This window comes from Chelmon rostratus, chromosome 2 (assembly GCF_017976325.1).
Source record: "Chelmon rostratus isolate fCheRos1 chromosome 2, fCheRos1.pri, whole genome shotgun sequence".
Taxonomy (NCBI): domain Eukaryota; kingdom Metazoa; phylum Chordata; class Actinopteri; order Chaetodontiformes; family Chaetodontidae; genus Chelmon; species Chelmon rostratus.
In genome coordinates this window covers 4,436,155-4,460,969 of record NC_055659.1, presented here as the reverse complement: position 1 = coordinate 4,460,969, position 24,815 = coordinate 4,436,155, and the positions used below count along the sequence as shown (strand labels likewise).

The following is a 24,815-nucleotide window of genomic DNA, read 5'->3' as shown; positions in this document are numbered from 1 at the left end:
TCATCGCAAAAGGCAAAAAGGAACAGACCCTCAAACACACTGTGGTGCCAGCCTCTCCATCTGTGTGAAGCCACCCAGACCTCCACTGTGTGTGTGTGTGTGTGTGTGTGTGTGTGTGGGCACTCTGCCTGCTGACAGCTTGTCTGTCTCTCTGTTCTGTCAGCTGGTGCTGAACTCCATCTTTCAGCCAAAACACTCCCACAGCTCATTCCTCCTTCCTTTCTCTCCGTCTTTAGTGTTCATCTCTCTTTACAAACTCAAACACAGAACCCTGATTCCAGGACAGTTGGGACACTGAGTGAAAGGTAAATAAAAATGAACTGTGACACTGACAAACAGCAGTTTCCTGAAGTGTTCCTGAGCCCATGTAGTAACGTCCTTTAATCACATGTTCACAAAGTGTCCATCCTCGCTGTGAACCACTGAGCCTTTCAATCATGATACTATCACCTGTTACCAATCAACCTGTTTACCTGTGGAATGATCCAAACAGGTGTTTTTGGAGCGTTCCACAGCTTTCCCAGTCTTTAGTTGCTGCATCAGATTCAGAATAAGCAGATATTTACACAAATCAATGAAGCTGATGAGCTCAAGCATTAAATAAATTGTCTTTGTGCTGTTTTTAGCAGGTCATCACATTCTGTTTTATGTTTTATACAGCGTCCCACCTTTCCTGGAAAAAAATCCCTGTTGTGTTGTTATAAAACAACAATTTGATCAGTCTTCATTGTATTATTACTGACTTAAATGATTAGCGCAGCAGTTCCCAAACTGTTTTTCTTGACTGTTTCCTTTAGAATATGAATAGATTTCACTCCTCATCATCACTTAAATTGGTGCATTTTAATCAACCTGTATGAATGTTTTTTCATTACTTCCTCTTAAGCAAATGCAAAAACTTTAACTTTGCCCACACTGCCACAACAAGACTCTGCTGCTTCTTCACACTTTTGGCTTGACTGAGGTGTTTGATTCTTCTCTTTCCTGTAAATGAGTCCATCCTGTACTTCCTCATGGTTTCCAGATTAATATTTTGACATATTCCAACAATGAAAAAGCAGGTGGACCTGAAAACATCACTGATGGCTCAATAATGATCGCCATCATGACGCCCATGTTTGATCTCTGCTGGGGAAAAATGTCTTTTTGCCCATTCAGTGTCAGAGTCACACATATATTTCCTACACTCTAATTATTATCTTATTAATCATTAGATCATGGCTCACAGAGTGTGGCTGGTTTGCTGCAGTATTGAGGAAATGTAATGAAAATAAGCTGTTTCCATTCAGCCTCTCTGATTTGATGAGTCATAATTCATAGAAAAATACTTCCTAACAGTGTGTGTGTGTGTGCGTGTGTGTGTGTGTGTGTGTGTGTGTGTGCGTGCCAGCCTGCAGTAAAACTTGTCACCTCCCAAATGGGGAGGTCAGCGGCTCGGTCAGCAGACCTCCTCCCTCCTCTTTCTTGTCCTTTCGTATTTTTCATGCTCTCCCTTTGCTCCCTTCTCCTTCACATCCTGCTGTCTCTAATCCCTCCTCTACCTCACTCCTTCCACTCTGCGTACTAACAAGGAAATCGTTCTCTCATGTCATGTTTCCGTCCAGATGTTCTGCACATTGTAAGTGAATTTCCAACAGAAGGTGCAACAAGATTATATAATAACATCAATACACCATTTTTTCCACCGTATCAAAGCAGAAAAACATTTTTTGTCGAATACGTCGGCATATTTTCAACTCAAGTTTTTATGTGTATAACTAAACTGAACATAAAAAGGAATGAAATATACTTTCTTTCCTTTCTCTCTTCTTCAGCCACTGCCTCCCACCACTCATTCTTTATCTATATGTCTCTTCCTTTCAATTTCAGAAGCTTTTTTGGCATGACAAAATCATTTCAAAGCAAATGTGTTGTGCAGATGCACCGGTGAAAAACATCCTTGAGGCCAAAGCATGCTTCAGTGAAGACACAAAATAACACAGTTTCTTTAACACTGAGCCAAATGGCACCAACAAAATGCGTACAACGACTTTTTATTGGCCGAATCCAAATAAAAATACTGAACGCATAACTTTCTTAAGCTTCTTTCGCAAACTAAATTTTGCAGCTGCTCCCGTCTTTTAGAATGATTTGCTTTCTGACTGCATCCAGAAATACTGAGGCACAGTAAGTCAGAGCAGTCCTTCACCTCTGGATCCTTTCTAAAAGACGTGGACGTGGTTTTATCTGTTTGAACAACTTCTTCATTCAGCACCGTATAGTATATATATATATTTTTATTCCACTAATGTTTTCTTCATTTAAAATAGCCGGAGAGGTTTTCTACATGATGGTGTAAAGGCTGTTTTCAAAGTTTCTCACCTCGGCCACAAATACATTCTGTTGGGGAAAAATGTTTTTATTTATTCAAATATTTTGATTATTTTTGGCCTAAAACTGTCTGATTTAAGCACAGTGAGTAACTTATCATCTGTATCTGTCTTTCAAAGCGCCTCTATGTGTAAACTGGTGCCCATACATGACCTCAGCGGTAGCTACTGCCCATCCATGTCTGTGAAAACTGTGGTGGTATGTTGGTAGATATTCTGCCTCTCAGCTAACTGGCTTGCGGTGTGTCGTGGTCAGGCCAAAGACTAATTTCCACTAACGACTTGTTTTTCTCGCAGTCAGTCACAGGAGATTTGCAGAAAAGGCCGATTCAGGTGTTATTTCCTACTAACTGAGTCACTGTGAAGGTTCCTCATTAGATGCTGCTGCTGGTTTGGTCACTGGCAGGAGAGACCAATCAAAAGTCAGGGCTCATACCTGTCCCTCGCACCATCCTGGTTATTATGGTCTGACTTACTGACTGAATCAAGTTAAAAGGAACTCAGCTCGAGACTGGAGACCACACCGTATAACAGACGTCCTGTGTTACAACCTGGAATGTGTTTAGTAAAGACGTGGATGTTGAAACATTTCAAGGCTGCATTCAGGGAAATGCAGGATTTTTGGCTGTTGAACTGAAAGTCAGGATATCTCAACTTCTGCAGCACCATTTTTTTTAAGTCTGTGTCTGTTTGTGAGTCCCCCAAATTTATGAAAGTTCAACACTAAATAATAAAGAGCGGGCTGCACGCTCCTGCTCCGGGCAGATTACTGACCTCATCTGACAGGATTTATCTGCACTGAAGCTGCAGTTCTTTTAACTTGCCTCGTGCAACTTCGAAGAAAACAACAATAAAGCCATTAAAACATTTTCACTTCTTGGTCATGTTGCATGAGAGAGGCTGCTGATCTCTTCCCTCCCTCTGGGGTGTTGTCTAGACAGGAGGAGGCTGTAAGCCTGGCAGGCAGGCAGACACTCCATGGTTAATCTAAAGCAATTAGCTCATTTGTCATCCGCTGCCTGCTCTCCGTCTACTGCCTCCTCCTCCTCCTCCTCCTGCATTCAGCTAAAGGTCACAGCCGGTCATTGCCGAGTCAGATGGCTCGGAGAGAGCAGACAGACGGGGGAGGGGGGGGGTCAGGAGGACGGAGCGAGGGGAGCAAAAGAGGATGATATGATGGTAGGAGAGAGGAGAGAATAGAGAAAGACGAGGAGGAGGACAATATGAGAAGGAAGGAGGGAGTGAAGGAAGTAAGGGCGGAAAAGAAGAGAAGGAAAAGAGGACATAGGCTGCAGTAGAGTCGTAGTATTTGCATTGATTTAAATGGCCAGAATCATTTAAATCAGCTGTTAGCAACATTTTACACCAATTTTAGAACATTTTCCACCACAACGGGCAGCAAACGTGAGCACCAACATACTCTGTCACAGCAGCCACACAGACACGAACACTTTAGTCAAGCATGAAACCAAAGAGAAGATGAGGGAGCGGGACAGGATGTGCACGTGGGCCGAACACGTGGCCTATGACCAGTTCGGCGTACGGTAGTTTCTAATAACGCAGCGCAGCGACGATGCAGCCATTTCACACAGGCCACGGGCGTACGAGCAGATCTGCATGTGCACATACGGACCTGTTCGTGCTGTTTGTGACTGTTAGCAGAGGCTCCACCCTGCAGTGGAGTTTACAGACCTCACCTGAGAATTAAGCAGTTACTTAAGGCTTCATGATCAAAAGAAGTTTTAGTTTCTCCGCTTCTGTCCATATTTGCACATACTCTTTCTCTTCAGGGAATAATCTGCCAAACCTCCACATTTCAGAGCCACCTCTAGTTACCAGCTCTGTTTTACTGTATAATCACGGGCTGTAATCAAATTACATATTGCATTGTACAGTATGACTGCACAGTGGCAGTAATTACAGTTATGCTGTGTGCTCTAGTGGCTGGCTGGACTGAACTGGGGTCTGTCTGGCAAGATCATCAGTGCCCTGAAGTCTTTGGTAACTTTGATTCACTTGAAAATCTCCAAACTTCCCAAAACTCCTCAATGCATTTGAGTTGCATGAGATGCTGCACCTCCCTAAGCACCCCCGCTTCCTGCATGCATGGAAGGAAAGGATGAAGGAAAGGAAGGTAGGACAGAAACTACATGAGAGACGGAAAGAAGAAATAAGCAGTTTAAGAGCTCTTGAAGGGTAAATGGAAAGAAAGGAAGGGAAGAAAAAGGCATAGGAAATCAGGAGGAAACCAAAGTTAAGACAGGAGCAATAAAAGGAAAGAGGAAACGAGGAAACAAGGAGGGAGAAAGAGAATAAAAAAAATCAATGATGAAAAGAGAGGAAAAGGAGAAAGGGAAGGAGAAAAGGGCAGGAAGAGAGAGAGAAGCTTGCTAATTCCTCCCTCCCCCCTTCTTTCTCAGTCCTCGGATGACTCGACAGTCTGGGTAGTCAGAAATAGCACAGACAGCTGTGTGTGTGTGTGTGTGTGTGTGCGTGTGTGTGTTTGTGTGTGTGAGAGAGAGAGTGAGAGTTATAGGTCATAGGTGCACACAATTTGCTCGCTTGCCAATTTCCATGAGAAAGGCTATAGGGGGTTGAAGTGGGAGGGGGGCACACACACACACACACACACGCACATGCACATGCACATGCACACACACAAGCACACACACACACACTCCATTGACTTTGGAAGTCATGGTCACAGTGCAGCCAACAAGTGTGGGAACTTTGGTCCACAAAACTCCCACTGCTGGTTTCAACAGTGGGAAAGCTGAGAGGGAGGTGTGTATTTTTGTGTTGGTGTGTGTTTGTGTGTGTGTGGTTGAGGTCAATTAGCATCATCCCTCCTCATCTTTTTATACGTCTCCTTTCTGCTTCTCGTCTTTCTATCTTAGCTCTGAAAAAGGAAACAACATTTTCAACGCATCTCGTTCGGGACACCGTTGTGTTTCACTTGAACCGAACAGACAAACTGCAGCAGGAGCGAGCAAATCACACGAAATCAGATTTTATACTGAGATACTGAAATACAGCATATCATGACACAGTGAACTTGACGAACTGACTGGGTAGAATAAACAGAGTCGATGAGAGCAGGGAGAAGGAGAGTGGAGCATTAGCCTGGTCTAAATTTAGCGTGCTAATCCAGGGAACTCCCATGTTAAACCGTGAGTCTCATCTGGAACGCTAGCAATGCTAACACTATCAGTGAGTAGGTCACAGACTCTCATACAAGTTCCTGCTCACACAATCAAGGAGAAACGAATAGGACTTGTGATATATCTGAAATGTTTAAGCTCAGACTTCATTTTTAGGAGGTTAGTATTATGATCGGGTCAGTATTTTAGATTCATTTGTTGACAACACACCTGTATAGTGCAGCAGCTGATACTGCAGTCATTGTACAATTCAGTTTCCTGAGCAAAGGTACATCTGTAGTTGTTCATGTTATCATTAAAAAACTACCCATTGAGAAGCAAGATTAGAGCTGGTATTGGTGTACATGTTGGCTGGTAAGAAACTGCAGCACAGAAACCTGAAGGATTATTATCCAAATGTGTAAACACGTTGGCCTATAGTTGTTTAGATTTACGTTTATGCAAAATAAATGAAGATGTTATCTGATTCTTACAACTCACTTAAAATATCAATTGGCCTTAAAACACCCAGTGCACTATAATCATTTAGTCTATAGTCAAGCTAACAGCCCTGTTTGGCTGTACTTAAGCTAAATCCGTGCATCAGCATGCTAGCACGCTCACAATAATAACGCTAGCATATTGATGTTGAGCAGGTATCATGTTTGTCATGTTCACCATATTAGTGAAACCTGTTGCACAGCTGAGGCTGACGGGAATGTCATGATGCAGGTATTTGATCATAAACCAAAGTATGATGGTGCTACATGAAAAGTTAGAGGATCACAGTTTCTCCAATTCATCGCCTGGGGACCACGAATGTGTGTAACACACCTCACAGCATCCCACCTGATAGTTGCTAAGATACTACAATAAAGAGCAAAAATATCAATCTCATGGTTGTGTGTGAGGAAAAGTCAAAGGATCACCAAAGCCAGTAGAATTCCTCCTCTTGTGATCTTGAATATCTGGATAAAGTTTCTTTGCAATCCAACCAGAAGTTGTTGAGACACTGCAGTCTGGACCAAAGTAGTGGACCGCCGTTAGCATCCCCTGAGATAAACTGCTAGCATGGCTAAAAGCTGCCCTATGACCTGTGCATCAAAGACTAGTGCTAACAGTACGTCCCAGCGTTAAACTCGTCACTTGGCCTCCAATCACACATCTGTGATTCGTTGTTTTCACTAATAAGAGCTGCATGGCCGAACAGCTGCTTGGAGCCGTTTAAAGCTTTAAATGCTTGAAGAGCAGCTGTACACATCACTGGGGTTAATAACGAGCTCTAAAGTCATTTTATTCAGCTGTTTTTACATTAGTCTGAAGAACAATTTTTTTAACACATGCTAACACAACAGAATGATGCAACATCGTGAAATTAAATTTCAAAGAAACAAAAATATACATTATTTGTACTTTTATTTTCCAAGGTCTCCCTTTGATTTATTTCTTCATTTACTTGCTGAGATGGACTACGGTTAGTTTGAAGTTGAAATGAATACAAGGTATCTCCATACAGTTTATGTCGGTTGGTATGTTCTTCACCAGCATGTGGACTGTAATAACTTAAGCTATGCTATTCCAGCGCTAGCAACCTAAGAGTAATGTAGCCTTCAGAGAAGCTGGTGCAACTGCAAAATGAGTCACTCTTCATATATGTTGCAACCTTTTCATCTTTTGTTCCAGCTTACATTATTTCACTTCCTTTGAGAAAATGACTAAGGCAACAAGGCGGCCTTTCGACGTCTTAAAATGTACTTCTCCAAACATAAAACAGAAAATGATGCAACATTATAAAAAGCAACAGAAAATGCAGAATGCAGACGACTGCGTGAACGCACCGAGAGTCTCTGGTCCTGCCCGCAATCAGTCAGAGCAGAGTGACACATGACAGTGTTTTACATGGTCCAAGAAGTTAAATGTTTTTTCTGGTTTTTAATGTAACCACAAACCGCAGTCTGGCTGTGCTTTAAAAAAAAATAATGAAATAAATAAAAACTAAACAGAAGTCTGGCTGTGCTGACATCAGTAACATCAGTTAAACAGAGACTAAACACAGACAAAAGCATGACACACCTAGCGCTCTAATGGACGCACGGTCATTAATGTTAACGACGGAAAAAGTGAGAATATGCAAAGTCCAAGATGAAGACCAGAAATCTCACACACACACACATACACACACACACACACTCACACACTGCTCCTCTGTGTACTAGCCGACCTGCAGAGCATTCTGTCTGAAACATATGAAAATCAAACCTCATTATCAGCTGCTTGTCTGGCTCTGTGAGTGTGTGTGTGTGTGTGTGGTGTGTACGTGTGTGTGTGTGTGATGCTCATTAGAATTCTAGCCAGAAGGAGCTAGACTACCCCTGTCGTCTCGCACCCCCGCACACACACACACACACACACACAGTCCACCGTACACAAACACACACACAGACACACACACACGCAGCCAGACCCTCGTACACAAACACAGACACACACACACACACACGCAGCCAGACCCTCGTACACAAACACAGACACACACACACACACACGCAGCCAGACCCTCGTACGCAAACACACACAGTGTTCATTTGAATGTGAAAGAGAGAGAGAAGTCAGACAGAGTCGCAGAGGGCAGGTCACATGCAGAGGGCTGTGTGTGTGTGTGTGTGTGTGTGTGTGTGTGTGTGTGATGGCTCTGGTCCAACGAGATACTAGACATAATAGTAATCATTAACAGTCTGCAGTGGGTCTATATGTACACAAATGCACACATTCACAGGTTAGTAACAGAGGTTCAGTCCCGGCTGTCTGCAGAGCCAAGTGCTGCCACCGTGCCCTTGAGCCAAGGTGTCAAAATCTACAATCTATGTCACAATGATCTATATATAATCTATACCACCATTTTTAACATTCATCTTGATCATGATAAATGTTAGTAGAGGCCATTTCCTCTACGGATAAAGGTGATTTCATTATTATTTCCTCAATCATCAACAGCCCAGAACCCAAAGAGATTCAACTGAATATGTTAAGACAACGAAAAGCAGCAGATTCTCCCACTTCAGAAGCTGAAAACGTGAAATGTTTGACATTTTTCTTTTCGCGATCAATTGATTATCAAAATAATTGCTGGTAAATTTTTTGTCAACTGAATAATCAATAAATGGATAAATTACTGCGGCTCTACTTTCCTTTCAACATCTGGTTGTTATTATAGCTACCCGATCTGGACTTTATATATAATGAAAATTGCAGAGTAAATTTAGGCCGGTATGAAACTCACTGGGTCTGTAATTCGGTACATCTGATCCCTACACATTTTTAGAATCTGTGAAAGCAAACCGTGCATTTATTTTTCTCTCTCCATCCATTCTGTGTCCTAAACTCTGCAGAACTTTGCTGCCTAAAATCCAACAGCTAATATTTTAATACCATCTACTCAAACAGCAGTCGCAGTTGAGGGTCTTAAGTTGACTCATGACTTTCACAACAAGCTAAAATGTGCTTTAACAACACCTCACATCACTTTCTAAAAGCTGGAGACAATGTTTTTTTCTAGCGGTGATGCCCTGCAGAGTCTGAATGAGAGCTTTGAGGGTGTTTCAGTGACCGTCAGGAGCAGTGAAGGGGCTAAAATCTTCTTACAACTTTCAAGGACAACCCTGTTATGCTGAAGCTGCAGGTGTGTGTGTGTGTGTGTTACATGAAGTGAATGCAGTTGTGCGAGAGGGTGTGAGGTCAAGCCTGCAAAGGAGGGGGGTGTGGGTAAGTGTGTGTGTGTGTGTGGGTGTGTGTGTGTGCGTGTGTGAGCCAGACATGCTGTCCCTCTACAAACAGCGTGCTGCTGCCAAACCAAAACCAGCTCAGCCGGTCCTTACACACACACACACACACACGTACACACACCTGGCTAGACACAACAATGTCTGAATGCTCTGAATGTCTGACCCGGTGTGTGTATTCGTGTGCGTCTGGGAAAATCGATTCCACATTAAGGAACAATGGCAACGAATTGAAAGCACATCAAGCTGCGGCTTCAGTTTATGTGAATGTGTGTGTAAAACAGGTCAATATTACTAATTATGTTAATGTATTGCATGAAGCCATACAGTATGTGTGTTCGAGCTGTGTGTGTGCGTGTTTCATGTGATTCAACAGGCTGTTTTCCCCGAGTGACCATCCGGCATCGGCCTCACTGAAAGCTCTACCGCTCAATATTTCATATTAACGATGAATCCCATAATGTGAAAGAGGTCGCTCGCAGTGATGAACCCACAGAGAATTATCACCGACCTGCAGCTCTGCAGAGCTTTTCAGCCTCTTGTGTCTCATATTCTTTTTACTAATAAAGCTCAGACAAATAAAAACACTACCTGTCTCCGACAAAGCAGCAGACAACAAGGTGATGAAGACAGAGGAACACCTAGCAGCTGATGAGCCTGATACTGTATTATTCTCAGGAGCCGGTGGAGACCAAACCAGAGCTAGAATGAAGGTGATTATTGGACTTGCATTTATCCGATCGACAGTTTGTCAGATCATTGTGGAGCTCTTCTGCCACCAAGTGGCCAAAAAATCAATGAATGCAGCTCTGGATTATATAATGAGATATTGTTGGCAATGCGTTTTGGGTTCATTTTAATTTCATGAAATTCATTTTCAGTCTCTTTAGCATATAGAAGTCCGGTCCTGTTGTTTCATAACAGGCCAGGGATTCCCAGACCGGGGGTCGGTACACATCAGGGGCTCTCAAGATAAATCTGTGGAGTCCTGACATGAACAAAACGGCAAGACAGAAAAAATATACTTCAATACGCAAGATTATTTGTATATGTATTGCAACATGAAATCTTGAGTAGTTCCACCTCTAAAATAACTTTTTGCTGCTCATGATTCATGCCCACACTGTGATCATGACATGTGACGAGGTGTCACAAGTGGACATTGCTTCATTTTAAAGGGTCACAAGCTTTTCACAAGTTATCTTCAGCAAAGAGCATCAAATTAATACAGAAATAATGTCGTCAAACTGTCAGTCTGTCCACCAGTGTTGCCCTGAGAAACAACACAAACATGCAAATGCTTTGATGCTTTGTCTGTTTCACCACTGAAGCTTCACCTGCCTCACCAGAGCAGCTCCTTAGAAACACAAGAAACAGTAGAAGCACCTGGCTTTGAAAAGATCCTTTCCTCCTCAGAGAATCTGCTCAAATGATGATCCTCCACGTGAATCAACTCGCCCTCTCCTTTGTGTCTGAGACAGAGATAACCTCTGCTTGAGACACAACAAATCTCTGCAGAAACCCAAACAAGATCACCGTGACAAAGCCTTTCAAATGAAGCACAGCAAGGGAAGTTTGAAATAAAGGAAAGACTGAGCGAGGGAGGGAGGCGTAGCGAAGCAAAGGAAAAAGTGAAAATATTTAACTGTCTGGGTATTTCATGCTGGATTCTCAGCAGTTTTCATACAAAACAGAATTTCTGCTGCTCGGAAAAATTCTGAACGTTTATCACATGCGTGGAAAAAATCCAACACACACCTGGACAGTCTGTTTCTTCTTCGGTCTCTGTGTACAAGCAGAGCAAACCTGGACGTAGTTCCCAGCTGACGGTGACTTATGTTGTCAACATTTCTCCGCAGCATCAGTGTCAGAGATGTTTACAATGAGTGGATCTGTAGTTGAGTAATGACGGCTTAATGGATGGATGGATGGCAAACAGGCTGGGAAACTGGCTCCGTGCCTGCGGACCACAAAACGATATGGGCCTCATATATATCTGTGTGTGTGTGTGTGTGTGTGCCAGCTGGCTGGGACTACCCTCTCCTCACTGAACGAGGTGTGGGAGGTTGTTGGGCACAATGCGATTGTGTTTCTGATGTTGCCAAGAATCTGTCATCTCAGGTGTGATGGGGACTGTTTTTTTCAAGAAACTTGCTGGCTCGCGGTTTACTTCCTGCAACAAGACTCTCCCCTCGCTGTCCCGCTCGTGGGAGGCAGAATAACGACTTTTTACGAAGCCCCTCGAAAAGAAAAGCCTCTCTCTTTCTCTTTCTAAGGCTGAACGAGACTGAGACACTGGGCTCAAAACAACATGCTGGTGAGGCGGAGTCTGACGTGATAGCGGCGTGACGCTCTCAAGGTCAGAACCAGAAAGATTATTCAAAGCACAAACCTTGATCGGACGCCTGAATCTGATCAAGGCTGTAAGACTTTGGTGTCATGTTTTGAGCTTTTAAATTTTATATTTTTGGCCTTGTGCTTTCCCATCATCCTCAGCTCTTGTGGCTCTCGTGCTTACTCGGTTTGCGCACTCAAGGTCCTCGTAATGATTTTCATGGAATCAAAATTGGCAAGTTTAGTGCTGATATTTACACATCCAACACATGCAGAGAAACATTATCACTCTTCTGGAGCTGTGTCCACCTGATGAATAAAAGTCCAGTATTCATTCTCTTTTTAGTTCTGTTTGGACCTTCGCTAAGATTCAAGAAAAGGTTGTGCATACTTGTGCAGAGACTTTCACCCTATTCCTTAAAATTACAGTCCGCATGAAAACTTTTTTTTTTTCCAATTAACTGATGGTTAAGTTAAAATTTCAGAAGGCAGTGAAAAGTTCCCAGAGCCCATGATGAAGTCTTCAAAGCGTTTCTTTTGTCCAACAACACAAAGTTACTGTGAGCAAGCTCCTGTTATCGTTTTACAAACTCTCTCTTTTCCTCATCAACAGTAAAACATAAGTCTGGAGTTTCAAGATTTATCCATTCTGAAGAGTAAAAGCTCGGGTTTGTGGTTTGAAAAACACCAGATTGCTGTGGATAAAGGGCGAGAGTGGAGAGAGAAGGGATTGTTTTCAGATTTGGTCCCAGCTCTCGAAACGTGACGGTTACTTCCAACATCATTATGATTACATCTTATTTTGATGTGGTCATGGGCTTTCATGTGCTCCCCTCGTTGCCCTTAAAACACTAAAATCACATCATTAGTGTGCAAATAAAGTTGACTGCTGTGTCTGTATGCTGTCCCAGCCTGCTGCTTTGTCGGGACACACTGTGGTGTGGCCTCGGTGTGTGTGTGTGTCAGTCAGAGAAGGTGGGGGTTGTTGTCGTTGAAGTGGGGCTTGGCTTCTCTCCGGCTGGCTGTTTATAATAAGAATTGCTTGTGCATTGTGCCTGTGTGTTTGCATAGCTGAATGTATAATGATCATTTTTAGTAATATAAACAGAGAGGTGGGGCCAGAGCGTTGCCTCTGTGTGTGTGTGTGCGTGTGTGTGTGTGTGTGTGTGTGTGTGTGTGTGTGTGTGTGTGTGGATGCAAATGATGTGGTCCCAGCTGTTTCCTATGGGCCAGAGGGCAAAGCGAGCAGACACAGTTCTCCCTACAAGTCTGTGTCTGAGCGTGTGTGTGTGTGTGATTGTGCATGTGTAGGGGTCAAGCCCATGGTCATGAGCATCTATGTCATGTGTGTTGGGGGGTTTGAGTGTGTGTGTGTGTGTGGTTTGCAGACTGAGGGGTCTATTGTCTAGACTCGGTCTCGCGGTCAGGACCAGACCAGCTGACTGTGTGACGTCTCAGCTGTACTGTACATGTACATGGCATTGAGAGAACAACATATGTTTCACTTTATCAGGAACAGGTCAGCGTCACTCAGATCATCTGCATGTTCAAAGAAAATCACATTTTCTGCCACAATATGCAGTCATGCATAATGTGCAATTGCTTGAGCTCTGCATTAAAATGGATGGAGCTTCAGTCTGTGACACTTTACTGTCGCCCTCACTGAGCACTAGTGTGCTTTAAGCACACTGTGGTGCAGTTGTAAGCAGATGTGAGGACATTATGTATTTCTAAATACTTATTAACTCACCTATAAAGACATATTTAATAGTCCTGCAACAGCTTTTTACAATATTGTCTTTCATCATCTGTTTCCACAACAGCCTCCGCTTACAGGTGCCACAGAAGGAGTTATAGGTGTTGTCAAATCAATATCAATAAATGCTTATATCTGCTGATTCAGTGGGTAATTTTGCATTTGTTGTTAAAAGAAAAAAGGGGTTTATATTGCCTGCCAAAAAGGCACTAATATCAAAAGCCTTCAAACAATAGCCAGAGCTATCAACATGTAAACTCAACATGCAGATGCAGCATATTTGGAGCCTGTGCAACTGTTCCCAGACTGATGTGAAACTTTGTCATCTGAGACAAAGCCTTTAATTAGCATAACGATGATCAGTTGCCACATCAGGCCAACATATTTACTGGCAGCATTGTGAGCAGGTAATGCTTGATGAGCAGTGATCAGTAGCACTTCATTAAAGGCCTCATACATACACCTAAATATATTTACCTGTATAGAACAAGCTAATTTCACAGAACTAATCAACGTAATCAGTGAATTCAGTGACTGCATCAAGTTTGAAATGTGCAGAGAAACTTGAAGGGGTGTATTTTGTTCTTTACATAAACAATGCGATCATTAAAAATTAGCCAATTAGCTCAACATAGTTATGTTTTGTGTTTGTGTTATTACTAAATAACACAAACACACACACACACACACATTTCCAAGCCCCCACTGTTGTGATAATGAACCTTTCACCCCTCCCCCTCCCTGCCTTCTCCTGACCCGACCCTTGACCTTTGCCCTCCCAGACACCGGGACTGCCTCACTTCACCCCCCCCCCCGCAGATGCTGAGCAACGTTGGTTTCATATGCAAAAAAATCCCCATCAACACAACAAGCATTTGCATGCACACATCTGAATATCTGAATTTGTAATGGTAATTATGGGCTAACCAAATGTGTGCGACTGAATCATTCATGTAGGGCCTTTTAGACACATTCTTCTTAATACCGGGCCAACATCATGTCTTTATCAGGCTGGCACAGACATTTAATAACATTAAAATAGATGTGCGTTTGTTGAACGGCTGCATTTCTTTCCTTCCCGTCTAAAATGACTCTGCTACTTTCACATTAAACATTAATATCAGTTAATTCAGAAGGAACGACGGATGGTCCTTCAGGCAGCTAAAGAGAGTCACCAGCAGCTAAAACATTAAGAGTGCAGCTCCTCTTAGCTGCTCCATCAGCATAAACAAACATTTCATTTGTTTCATTTCATTACAGATGAACTGCCTCTATATCTATGTTTTGGTTCAGACTATTTTACGATTGGGTTTGTTTTCAGTGTCATACTACAAATCTGGACAGCAGCACTGCAAAGACGTAATCCTGGCTCGCTAATTAGACCGACACTTTGGTGCTGTGTTTTGTGGATAGGAGTAATTAAAGAAACCCAAAGGACAAATCACACCAAATGACAGCGTCATAGCTGTTTACAAAACTAGAACTTATGGCTCTGACTAAATAATGGAACACAAATTGCAATCTAGACCATGTCATCAGCTGACGCTTTAGAAAGCCAAGGCAGTTTACCCAGGCTCAGACTAGTTGATCCTCTCTCTTTTTAACAAACAATAAACAAGTTTATATGTTGACTTTTAGGCTCAACAGCTCACAGGAAATGTCAACTTCAGTCCCAACAGAAGCAGATGCAATTAAAGTTGTTTGAATTCATATAATTACTCAAACACTTAGACAATAAAATTACTTAAATATATCTTTTTTTTTCAATAAGGCCCTAACCTTCTCAAGGTTAGAAACTAATGACTGCCGACAACATGTAATCTGATGGTCAAAGAATAATCTTTAATCTGCCGATTCTTTTCTTGGTGAATTGATTCAGTGTCAGAAAACAGTGAAAAATGTCCGCCAGAGGCATCTGATGTCTTCAGATCGCTTGTTTGTGTTGATTGTCTAATTGGTTTATTTCATTTCTAATTAAAATACAAAACAATCAGAGCAGAGCTGGGTCCACTTTAAGCCGATCTGAAGACATTAAAATATACCTCCTTGTTTGAAGAGACATTAGCAGACGACACTAAGCGCTGCCTGTAGACCAGACAAGACTAATTAACAAAAGGCCAAAAGACACTTTTAAGCGTTTCCTTTACACACAATCAGATGTTAATGTGAGCAAAACTAGACAATCCTACACCAACTTCGCCTGAGCCAGACTAATTAATGAGAGAACAGACACGGTTGTTTGGAGCTACTTAAAAACAGACTACAATTGAAGTATTTAGAGGACCAGACAGCCATACAGGGTTTTTCTGCTTCAGACTAATTAATGAAAAACAAGAGACAATCTCTTCCACATTGTCACATGACACTCTTTGCATATATAGGCAGACGGTCATTGCCTTTATTTATAGTGCAGCCTCTCGGTCCTCAGACAGTCTCTGTATGGATTTATTCACACTGCGAGACAGACATATAAGGCCGGCTCTGACTTCAGACTAATTAATGGGACAATATGGGTCCGGCAGACTACAAGGGCCTCAGCTGAGCAGTCTTGTATGCAGATTATATGCAGAAAGCACACATAAACTCACACAACCCCCAATTTGAGGATGACCTTGACCCCTAGACGCACATGCTGCATGCATCTACATATATGCATGATGAGACCGGGATGGTAACTTTCTCTGGTTTCTGTGAGTGTGTTATTGGTGTCTAGACCAAGAAACAATGGACAGCTGAGAGGCTGAATGAAAGGCATGAAGGAAGCAAAGAAGAGAGGAACGAAGCGAGGGAGAAGGATGTGAGCAAAGACGGAAAGAGGTCAAGAAGGAGTTTAAAAATGAGTAAAGAAGAAGGAAAAAAGATATTTAAGACAACAGAGACTAAACAATATAGAGTCGCAAGTCACAGCTCGCTGTCACAAAGCGCTACACTCCAGTCTGTAGTTTATTAATGATACCTTCAGTGTTTCTCAACATAGGAACGCAGGACTTTCCTGGATAATGTTATGATCCTACAGGTTTATGCTATGGACACCAGTTTTAATTGCCTCAACTCGATTTCTGAGAAATCTGTTGTTTCATATAAATACTACAATACCCATGAGCCACTGCCACGGAGAGGAAACCAGTTAGCATGGAAGCAAATTCAAACTGTTTCGTTGAAAACAAGAGACTTGGATGCCCATCCAAGTCCTAGAAAAGCTCCAGCTATGAGTCGAGTTGCATCGCCTATGGGAAAAATGAACCAATGGAAATGCATTAACAGCAACCACTGACGTGCTCTTGAGCAACCGCTCCAGTGAGACCGTGGCTGTACTGGGCAGCTCCCAGTATCATGTGCTACATGACGCAGGCAAACAAAGAGCGCCCAGCTGAGTCGACTTTCGGCGGATAAATCATTTCCTCCCAGACAAATTGCTGTCTGTTTATCGTATACGTGGATTAAAGCGATTCTGGCGCTGGGACGACGCCAGATGTCAATCAAAGAACAGAAAACACAAAAGGCTGAGTGTGATCCACACGGGCGTCTGTAAACACACATGACATCAGCATGTCTTCTTAACTGCAAGAAGAGGCAAAAGTAGAACAAAATGCTTGACACGGTTTTACAAATCCACCCTCAGCTGACTATCACGACATCACATATACGCACACACAAAAATATACAGTCTCACAGACGGGAAATTAATAGACAAACGCCGACTAACACACACGCACGCACACACACACACACTCGCACAGACTACTGAGACAGCCAGACAGAGAGGTTTACATAATAAGTCTAGGAGGCCAGCCAGAACAGACTCAATCATTTAATTTCCATGATTCACTGAGTGAGAGAGAAAAAGAGACAGAACGAGACACAGACAGAAGGAAAGAAAGAACCAATCAATGAAAGCTAAAAGACAGAGACAAGAAAGACAAACAGTGCCTGATGCAGCTGATTGAAAATACGAGAGCTGAACTCTTGTTTCACTTTTTTTGTCTTGTTTATGGAGCACCCAGTTGAAATCTCTCTCCCAGGCTGCAGCCACTCAAACACCGCTCACATCTGATCAGTTTGGACAACTGATATTCCTCTATCAATAAATCCCAAACGTCACACCTCTATAAACTGACAACAAAGTCAAAAAGAGCAGCGCGAGCAGACAAAAACTCCAGCACGGTTCAGTTACAGCGTGTGGCTGACTTCATATGTCTTCTCAAACTCTTTGTCTTTCTCTGCATTGTTGCGCCTCTTTGCTGGCACCGTGTCAGCTGAGCCACGGTGACAGCCGCGTTTCTGACAGTTATTTCAGTTAAACGTTGCTTCTGGTTCGGCTATTAGAGTTTGAGCGATCAAAGAAAGAGCTGCTTGCGGGTTGCCTCGGGACGTAGCTTTGCACCACATACATATGCTGTCAAAAGTGGAAGTGCTTCTTCTTTTTTTTTTTTTACGCTGATTAGTGAACATCATCTCTGTGTCACATGGGGGTGGGGGGTGGGGGGGGCTGCAGCTTGAACAGGATGTGGAGAGTGATGTTTTTCTTCAGAATGACACATGACGATGACAGAATGACACATGACAGGTTTCAGATGCAACACTGACTTTTTTTCAAGCTAGAAATACAGTAAATATTGTTGACTGCTGGTGCTTTTGTACACATATTTAATTTAAATAAAGTAGAAGTGGATAACACGGCCTCTGAGAAGAGACACTGTGACAGTGAGATGTCCAGACAGATAAAGACATTTACAGTTGACTTCATCAGCTTGGCTGGAAATCCCAAATATGTTCAGAAAATGATCTGATGCGGCTCTGATGTTGCCTGAGCAGACAGTCGCGTCCCTTAACCGCCGCTGTAATTCATTAACACTGACGTCCTGTGTCACCTGCCGAAAAGGCCACAGTGAGACTTGGCTGCTGTCTGGTTGAAACACTCTCTGCAAGCTGGTGTCTGTGCTCAGCCAAGGACTGTGAGCAGCACTCTGTACGATCTCTGCAAGTGGGCAGTGTGTCCAATAAATATTACATCAAGATTTAATATCTTCTGATGTTCATCTCATTATCAGGTTGTAAGCTTGTGCTGTTAATTATGATTCTGCCCACTCAGCTAACAAAAAGCATGATCTCAAATGAGTCTTTTTGGAAAGGTTTCAGCATTCGATGAGCAGATTTGGACACTGGATTCAGAGTTGATGAATTACTGTTGAACTCTAAGCACATATCGAGGTTGTATCAACACCTGGTTCACCCCCGCATACAAAACCCTCCCCCAAGGGATCGAACTTGTGGCTGAACAGGCACAGGAATGCGTGTCGAGCAGGAAGAGTCACAGCGTTTCCTTCCTTTGCCCGACGCCGCAGTCCTCTCCTTTCCACACGGGAACACTCTGACTCTTTTCCTCGAACTCAATAACCAAAAAAGAAAATACCACTACCCTCCAGCTGAACTCACACACACACACACACACACACACACACACACACACACACACACACACACACACACACACACACACTCAGACAAACGCTGTGCATAACATTTATGTTGGCTATAGAGACAGACTGTGGAGGTGTTGGTGTTAAAGAAGGCCAGACATGTAGTAACAAATGTACAGGGAAACCAAGCCGCTGGTAGGAAATGATTCTTACGACCTGATACCAGCGATGACTTCACCACAGACACACACACACACACACACACACACACACACACACACACACACATGGCTAGCCTGTGAGTAATGCTGATGTCATGTGCTTTGATTAGCAATGTCTGCCGCTCAGAACAGATGTGTTTTTGCATTTTAGAGTGTGTATGTGTGCGCTCTTATATGGCAGAGGGTGTAACAGGTACATGTAACCCTACAATTACAGCTTCGCAGATCCAGAGGAGGAACAGTGTGTGCAGGAGAGACAGGCAGACAGATGAACGATAGTTTGAAGTGAGTCAGGGTCTCTGTAGCTCCTTCACAAGTCCGGGAGGTCTGAGCTGATCTGAATTTAAAGACTTACAAGTATTTAACTGCCTTCGACACAGCTGTTACAGGTGCATGGGGCTGCAGGTAAACTGAGCTGCCTGTTCACACTAATGTTAATATATAACAGCTTTAGTGAACTGACCTTTTCCTAATACAACCACAACTGAGCTGCTATTATGTTTTAGCTATGTATGAGCTATACAGCAGCTATAGCTAGCTATTTTGTTTTGGATCCCTAGATTATCAATGATCCTTGGAAGTAATTTAATCTGAAAAGACATGTTGTCGCTGAATTTTGCATTATGTTCAAAACATGAACAAATAACACCAAAACTGTCTGCATGGACAGATACAACTAGAGGCATGAGAGATAATCTAATAAAACATTTGTATTATTTATTTGGGTGAATTGACCTTTTAAAATGAGGCCCTTTTTATGGGTCTATTCTTGAGAACTTCTGAAGTAGAAATTTTGGAAACCCCTGTCTTTGATCACCACATCTCAAGTGTACAGCGTGGATTATCCTCTGTTATTCCTTCTCACCGTGTCTTTCATCTGTGCTGTCACACTCCACTGCGTAATGCCCAGCAAAGCCGAAATACCTCAAACATAACACTGTTTTTTCAAATAAAGGCGGCCTGCTTTGGTTTATCTGCTTCCCTCCCTCTGTCTTCCAGACTAAACATCATGTCCGTTCTCAGACAGAGGAATTGTGTGTGCGTGTGTGTGTGTCTGTGTGTGTGTGTGTGTGTGTGTGTGTGTGTGTGTGTGTGTGTGTGTCTGTCCAGACAATGACCTGTATTTCACTGATTGATTACTATCCTACTATTACCATTACAACTGTTGAGATCTATGCAGACATACCCCTCACATCCAGGGGAGGGAAATCTGAAGCATGCCATGATATGTCAGACAATAATGTACTTCAAACTTTGTGGCCACGCTTTGGCGAAGGCCCTTTCCTGTTTCGACATGACAGTGCGTACACAGGTCAATAAAGAAGTGGTTTTCCCAGTTTGGTGCGGAAGAACCTGACTGGGCTGCACCGAGGCCTGCCTTCAAGCACATCAAACACCTTGGGATGAAATGCAAAGCGGAAACAGGAAGAGAGGAGGCTGTTACAAGCAGCAAGTTAATGCCCAAGAAAATGCTCCAGCATGCTCGTACTTTTGGCCATGTAATGTACTGCTATTATTATTGCTAATACTTGGTGTGATACTGCAATTGTACTGAATAAAGAGGTAGAACTATTGCTACTACTAATACTCCTGCAGCTCTGACTGTACAGGACCAAAACCAAACTACTGCTGAGTACTGGTACTAGTATTACTTCAACTGCTGTTGCTTCTGTTACTATTACCACTATTACTACTAAAAATACTACATTTACAAATAATACTCTTTTACACTATTATATTGATACAAATGCTATTACTAAGATGATAACTGAGTATATTAAGACTATCATGTATGATGGTTTTACTGGTGTTTAAACTGGTCTCACAAGGCTCAACAAGCATCTGCGTGGGACAAATAACATTTCGAGTAGGCTGCAGATGACTGGTGTCACCAGCATGAACACTTCCTACACATGATTAGGTGAACAAATTACTCACTGGGATTTCAGTGATTCTTTCTTCCAAATTTAAACCCGGAAAGCCATAAAAAGCCTGTCAAAGTATCTCCACAGCCAGTCCAAGTCTGTAGCAAATTGTTTTTCACAAGGTTTTGGGGTTTTGAAGGCTGAATTAATCGCTGCGCATGTTTTCCAGGCTCCAATCATGCTGTATGAACTGAACCCGGCGAATATATAGTCCGGCTTTGTGAGTTTAAATGCCTGCTTCCATTCCATTATGAGCATGTTCAAATTTACATCAATAATATTTTCATTATTTGCTAGATTAACTGAGTAAAGAGCTGCAATGATTAGCACAAACTAATGTGTCAAAATAAAGCAGCAAATCCTCACAATGAGAAGCTAAACCAGGAAATGTTTCCTAGAAAATGATTGAACAACTGGTCAGTTACTAAAGTAGTTGCCCATTATTTTTCTGTAGACTGAATAATATCTTCAGCTATTCTACTATTACTCATACTTCTAGTATTACCACTACTACAATTAGTAGATTAATTGATCTGCTGGATATTCATCTGCAGCAACCCTGATTATCAATTAATCATTCTGAGTCTCTGGCTCCTGCTTCTCTAGAGTGAATTTTCTGGTTTTCTTATCGTTCTATGACCGCAAACTGAATATCTTCATCAACTGTTTGTGACAAAACAAGACATTTGAAGACAATATCTTGAACCTTTTATTTTTTGCATTTCTTTGCATCGTCTTGTCCAAACAGTTGAATCATACCTGCTTCAGCTCTGAAGCTGTCTGAGTCAGACCTGCTAGTGACTTCAGCTGGAAACACACACACACACACACACACACACACACACACACACACACACACAGCTTTCATCTAAATGACCTTTCAGTATTATGACTGTATACATTACCAGCATGGGTGTCCCCAGTGGGACCAGACTAGAACCCCTAACCGGGCAAGGTTTAGTGCCTTGCTTCACCAACACAAAGATACTCACGTAAAAGCACACTCATATATAAACATACACACACATGCAAACACAGGGATTTCCCGGATACGACCACACACACACACGCATAACCGTGCACGCGCGCACACACATACGAGCGCGCAAGCGCGCGCAGCAGACTGCTAGACAGACGTCTGGCTTTGCTCGAATGACGAAGCGGCGACAAAACTTCCAACTCCCCCCCGTTTCCACCGAGAAAACCCACCTTTCCCGACAACGTTAAGCTTTCAGTGTCCTCTACGGTAACTTGCCGGTAGTTTGAACGCACTTCAAGGCGTATTTTTACCGTTAAAAACCCAGCGAAGAGGCAATGTCTTTCAAATGAAGTAAGCTGAACGTTGAGATCAAAAAGCAGACACAACGCCAGCGGCTCTGGAAGCCGACCGAAAAATCACAATATTTATCAAACTTAGCTTTCATAGCGACCAGAACAGCTTAGAAAAAAACCCTAAAATGTATAAATGAAGCAAAAAAGGATATTTATTCACATCGGCTGTGCGGAAAGAGATGGGAAGCTTGCGGTTTTGGTTCAAGTTCAAAATCAAGCGTTAGTCACAATTGGGTAATTAAAGGGTTCACGGAGGGGAAAACTCTTTTAATTAAGCTAGCCAGTTACCTCACTAGCTTAGTTGCTAATTTAATATAAACAGTAACCCGCATAAGGTTAACCGGTCTTGATAAAAAAAACAACGTTAAAGGCTCAATTTGCATTAATAACGGACGTTAAATAGCCCCAAAATGAAAAATGAGGACATTTTGTGAGGTGAAAAGACAAATGCGTGTCACAGAAACACAGCCCAACATCACATATGCCAAACACTATCCGCTAACACTCCGCAAACTACAACATGAAGCACATTTTCTCCTTTCTGCACTTGTGAGGAGGTGCAGACAACCAGCCGATGACACAAAAACTAGCTCCGGTGACTTATTAATCCTAAAAACTGGGTGTGCAACGTTAGCTTCGCAGTCACGATGTAAATACAGTGAATTAGCAACACAAAAAGTCATGAAAGCCGACTCGTACTCACTGATTTCCATGCTCTGGAGGGAGGTGTAGCGCTTGCAGTTACAAGTACAGGAGACATTGGCGGCGGTGGTGTTTAAAACACCCATCAAGTTCAACATTTACGGACTCCTAAAATCAGACATAAATACTCCAGCAGAGGAAGACAGAGAAGGGCTGGAGAGGAGGAAGCGATCGGAAGAAGGAGAGGGGACCAAAAACCGCACCAAACTCCCCCCAAAAAATCCTCCCTTTTCTCTTTTCTCTCCAGCCTCCTCTCCTTCCCCTCCGGTCCGTCAGTCCTCCTCCTGTCTCGGCTCTCTCCTCCTCCTCTCGTCGGTTTTCTCCTCCTCTTCCTCCGAATATCTATCTATCTGTCTATCTATCTATGAGCCGTCAGAGTGTCGTTGGAGCCGCTGAATGTAGTTTGAACGCAGCTCAGATGTAGTTCACCGCTAGTTTAAATGTCCGCTTCCAAAGCAGCTCTGATGGTTCCGTGATTTCAGCCGAGTGACCGGCCGGAGACTAATCTGCTAACGGCCGCCTGTCTGCTCCTCTCTCAGTCTGTCTGTCTGTCTGTCTGTCTGTCCCTCTCTCCTCTCACTCTCTCTGTCTCTCTCTCTCTCTCTCTCTCTCTCTCTCTCTCTCTCCCTGTCTATCCGTCTGTCTGTCTGTCTCTGTCTGTATGTCTGTCCCTCTCTCCTCTCTCTCTCTGTCTCTCTCTCTCTGTCTGTCTCTCTCTCTCTATCTGTCTGTCTGTCTCCTCTCTCACTCTGTCTGTCTTTTTCTCACACACACACTCTCTCTCTCCTGTCTCTCTCTCTCTGTCTGTCTGTTTCTCTGTCTGTCTGTCTCCTTCTCTGTCTATATGTCTCTGTCTCTCACTTGTCTCATTCTCTCTCTGTGTGTCTGTCTGTTTCTTTTTCTGTCTGTCTGTCTCTCTCTCTCCAGGGATTTCTCAGTGACCCCCCCTCCCCGCAGTGACACTGTCTCTCTCTGTGTCTCTCTCTCTCTGTCTGTCTCTGTCTCTCTTTCTCTCTCTGTCTCTCTCCCCCTCTCTCGCTGTCTTTCTCTCTCTCTCTCTCTCCAGGGATTTCTCAGTGACTCTCCCCCCCCCCCCCCCCCCCCCCCCCTCTCAGTGACACTGTCTCTGTCTGTCTCTCATTTCCAATTTCCACTGTTTTTTTTGGCACCTCGCAGCTCAGCCAGAGCGAGCAGGGGAAACAGCAGATAAAGGAAAAATAAAGACGATGACGAGTCGAGTCGAGTCTGTTTCTGCTATTTATTTAGCCCCAGAGGACTTAACTGAACACACAAGGCCTTGAACAAGTGAATTTGCTAATGACTAGATGGCACCTAAATTATTTCCAGTTTTGCATTCATCCACAAAAGAAAAAAAAACCCTCTATAATCTACTAGACTATAATGGTGATGATGATGATGATGATGATGTAGCCACATGAGAGCTCTACACAGCAGATAATTATCTAAACAATAACGGTGCTTTGTTATGGAGCCAAACAGGTGTCATAAAATGAAACAGGTCCGCTAATTGCTAATTCATGCTGTTGAATTAATACACTGTGCACACAAATGACTCATTTGTGCTCTCAAATTCATAAATTGCGTGTAAAAATTGCAAATTGACGCTGGCCGGTTCCTTAACTCCTGCTCTCAAATTGATAAATCGTGCACACAAATTTTAATTTGTGCACCTGAATTAATAGGTTGCACACAAATGACTGATTCATGTTCTTAACTTGTGTAATTTGTGCTCTGAAATAAATAAATTGTGCACATAAATAACTCGTCTCCTTCGTGGTCATGATTTATGCTAAACAGTGATGTTAAGATTTTAACA

At 42.9% G+C, this 24,815-nt stretch overlaps 1 protein-coding gene across 1 annotated transcript in view; it reads right to left on the bottom strand.

Moving 5' to 3' along the window:
• pmepa1 (prostate transmembrane protein, androgen induced 1) overlaps positions 1-23,558 on the bottom strand; it is a 33,766-nt gene extending 10,208 nt beyond the window's left edge. Inside the window, exon 1 of the mRNA XM_041954529.1 lies at positions 22,980-23,558. Within this exon, the coding sequence (XP_041810463.1) occupies positions 22,980-23,076 (97 nt within the window). The 5' untranslated portion in view covers positions 23,077-23,558. The remainder of the gene's footprint in view (positions 1-22,979) is intronic.
• Between the last annotated feature and the right edge of the window lie 1,257 nt (positions 23,559-24,815).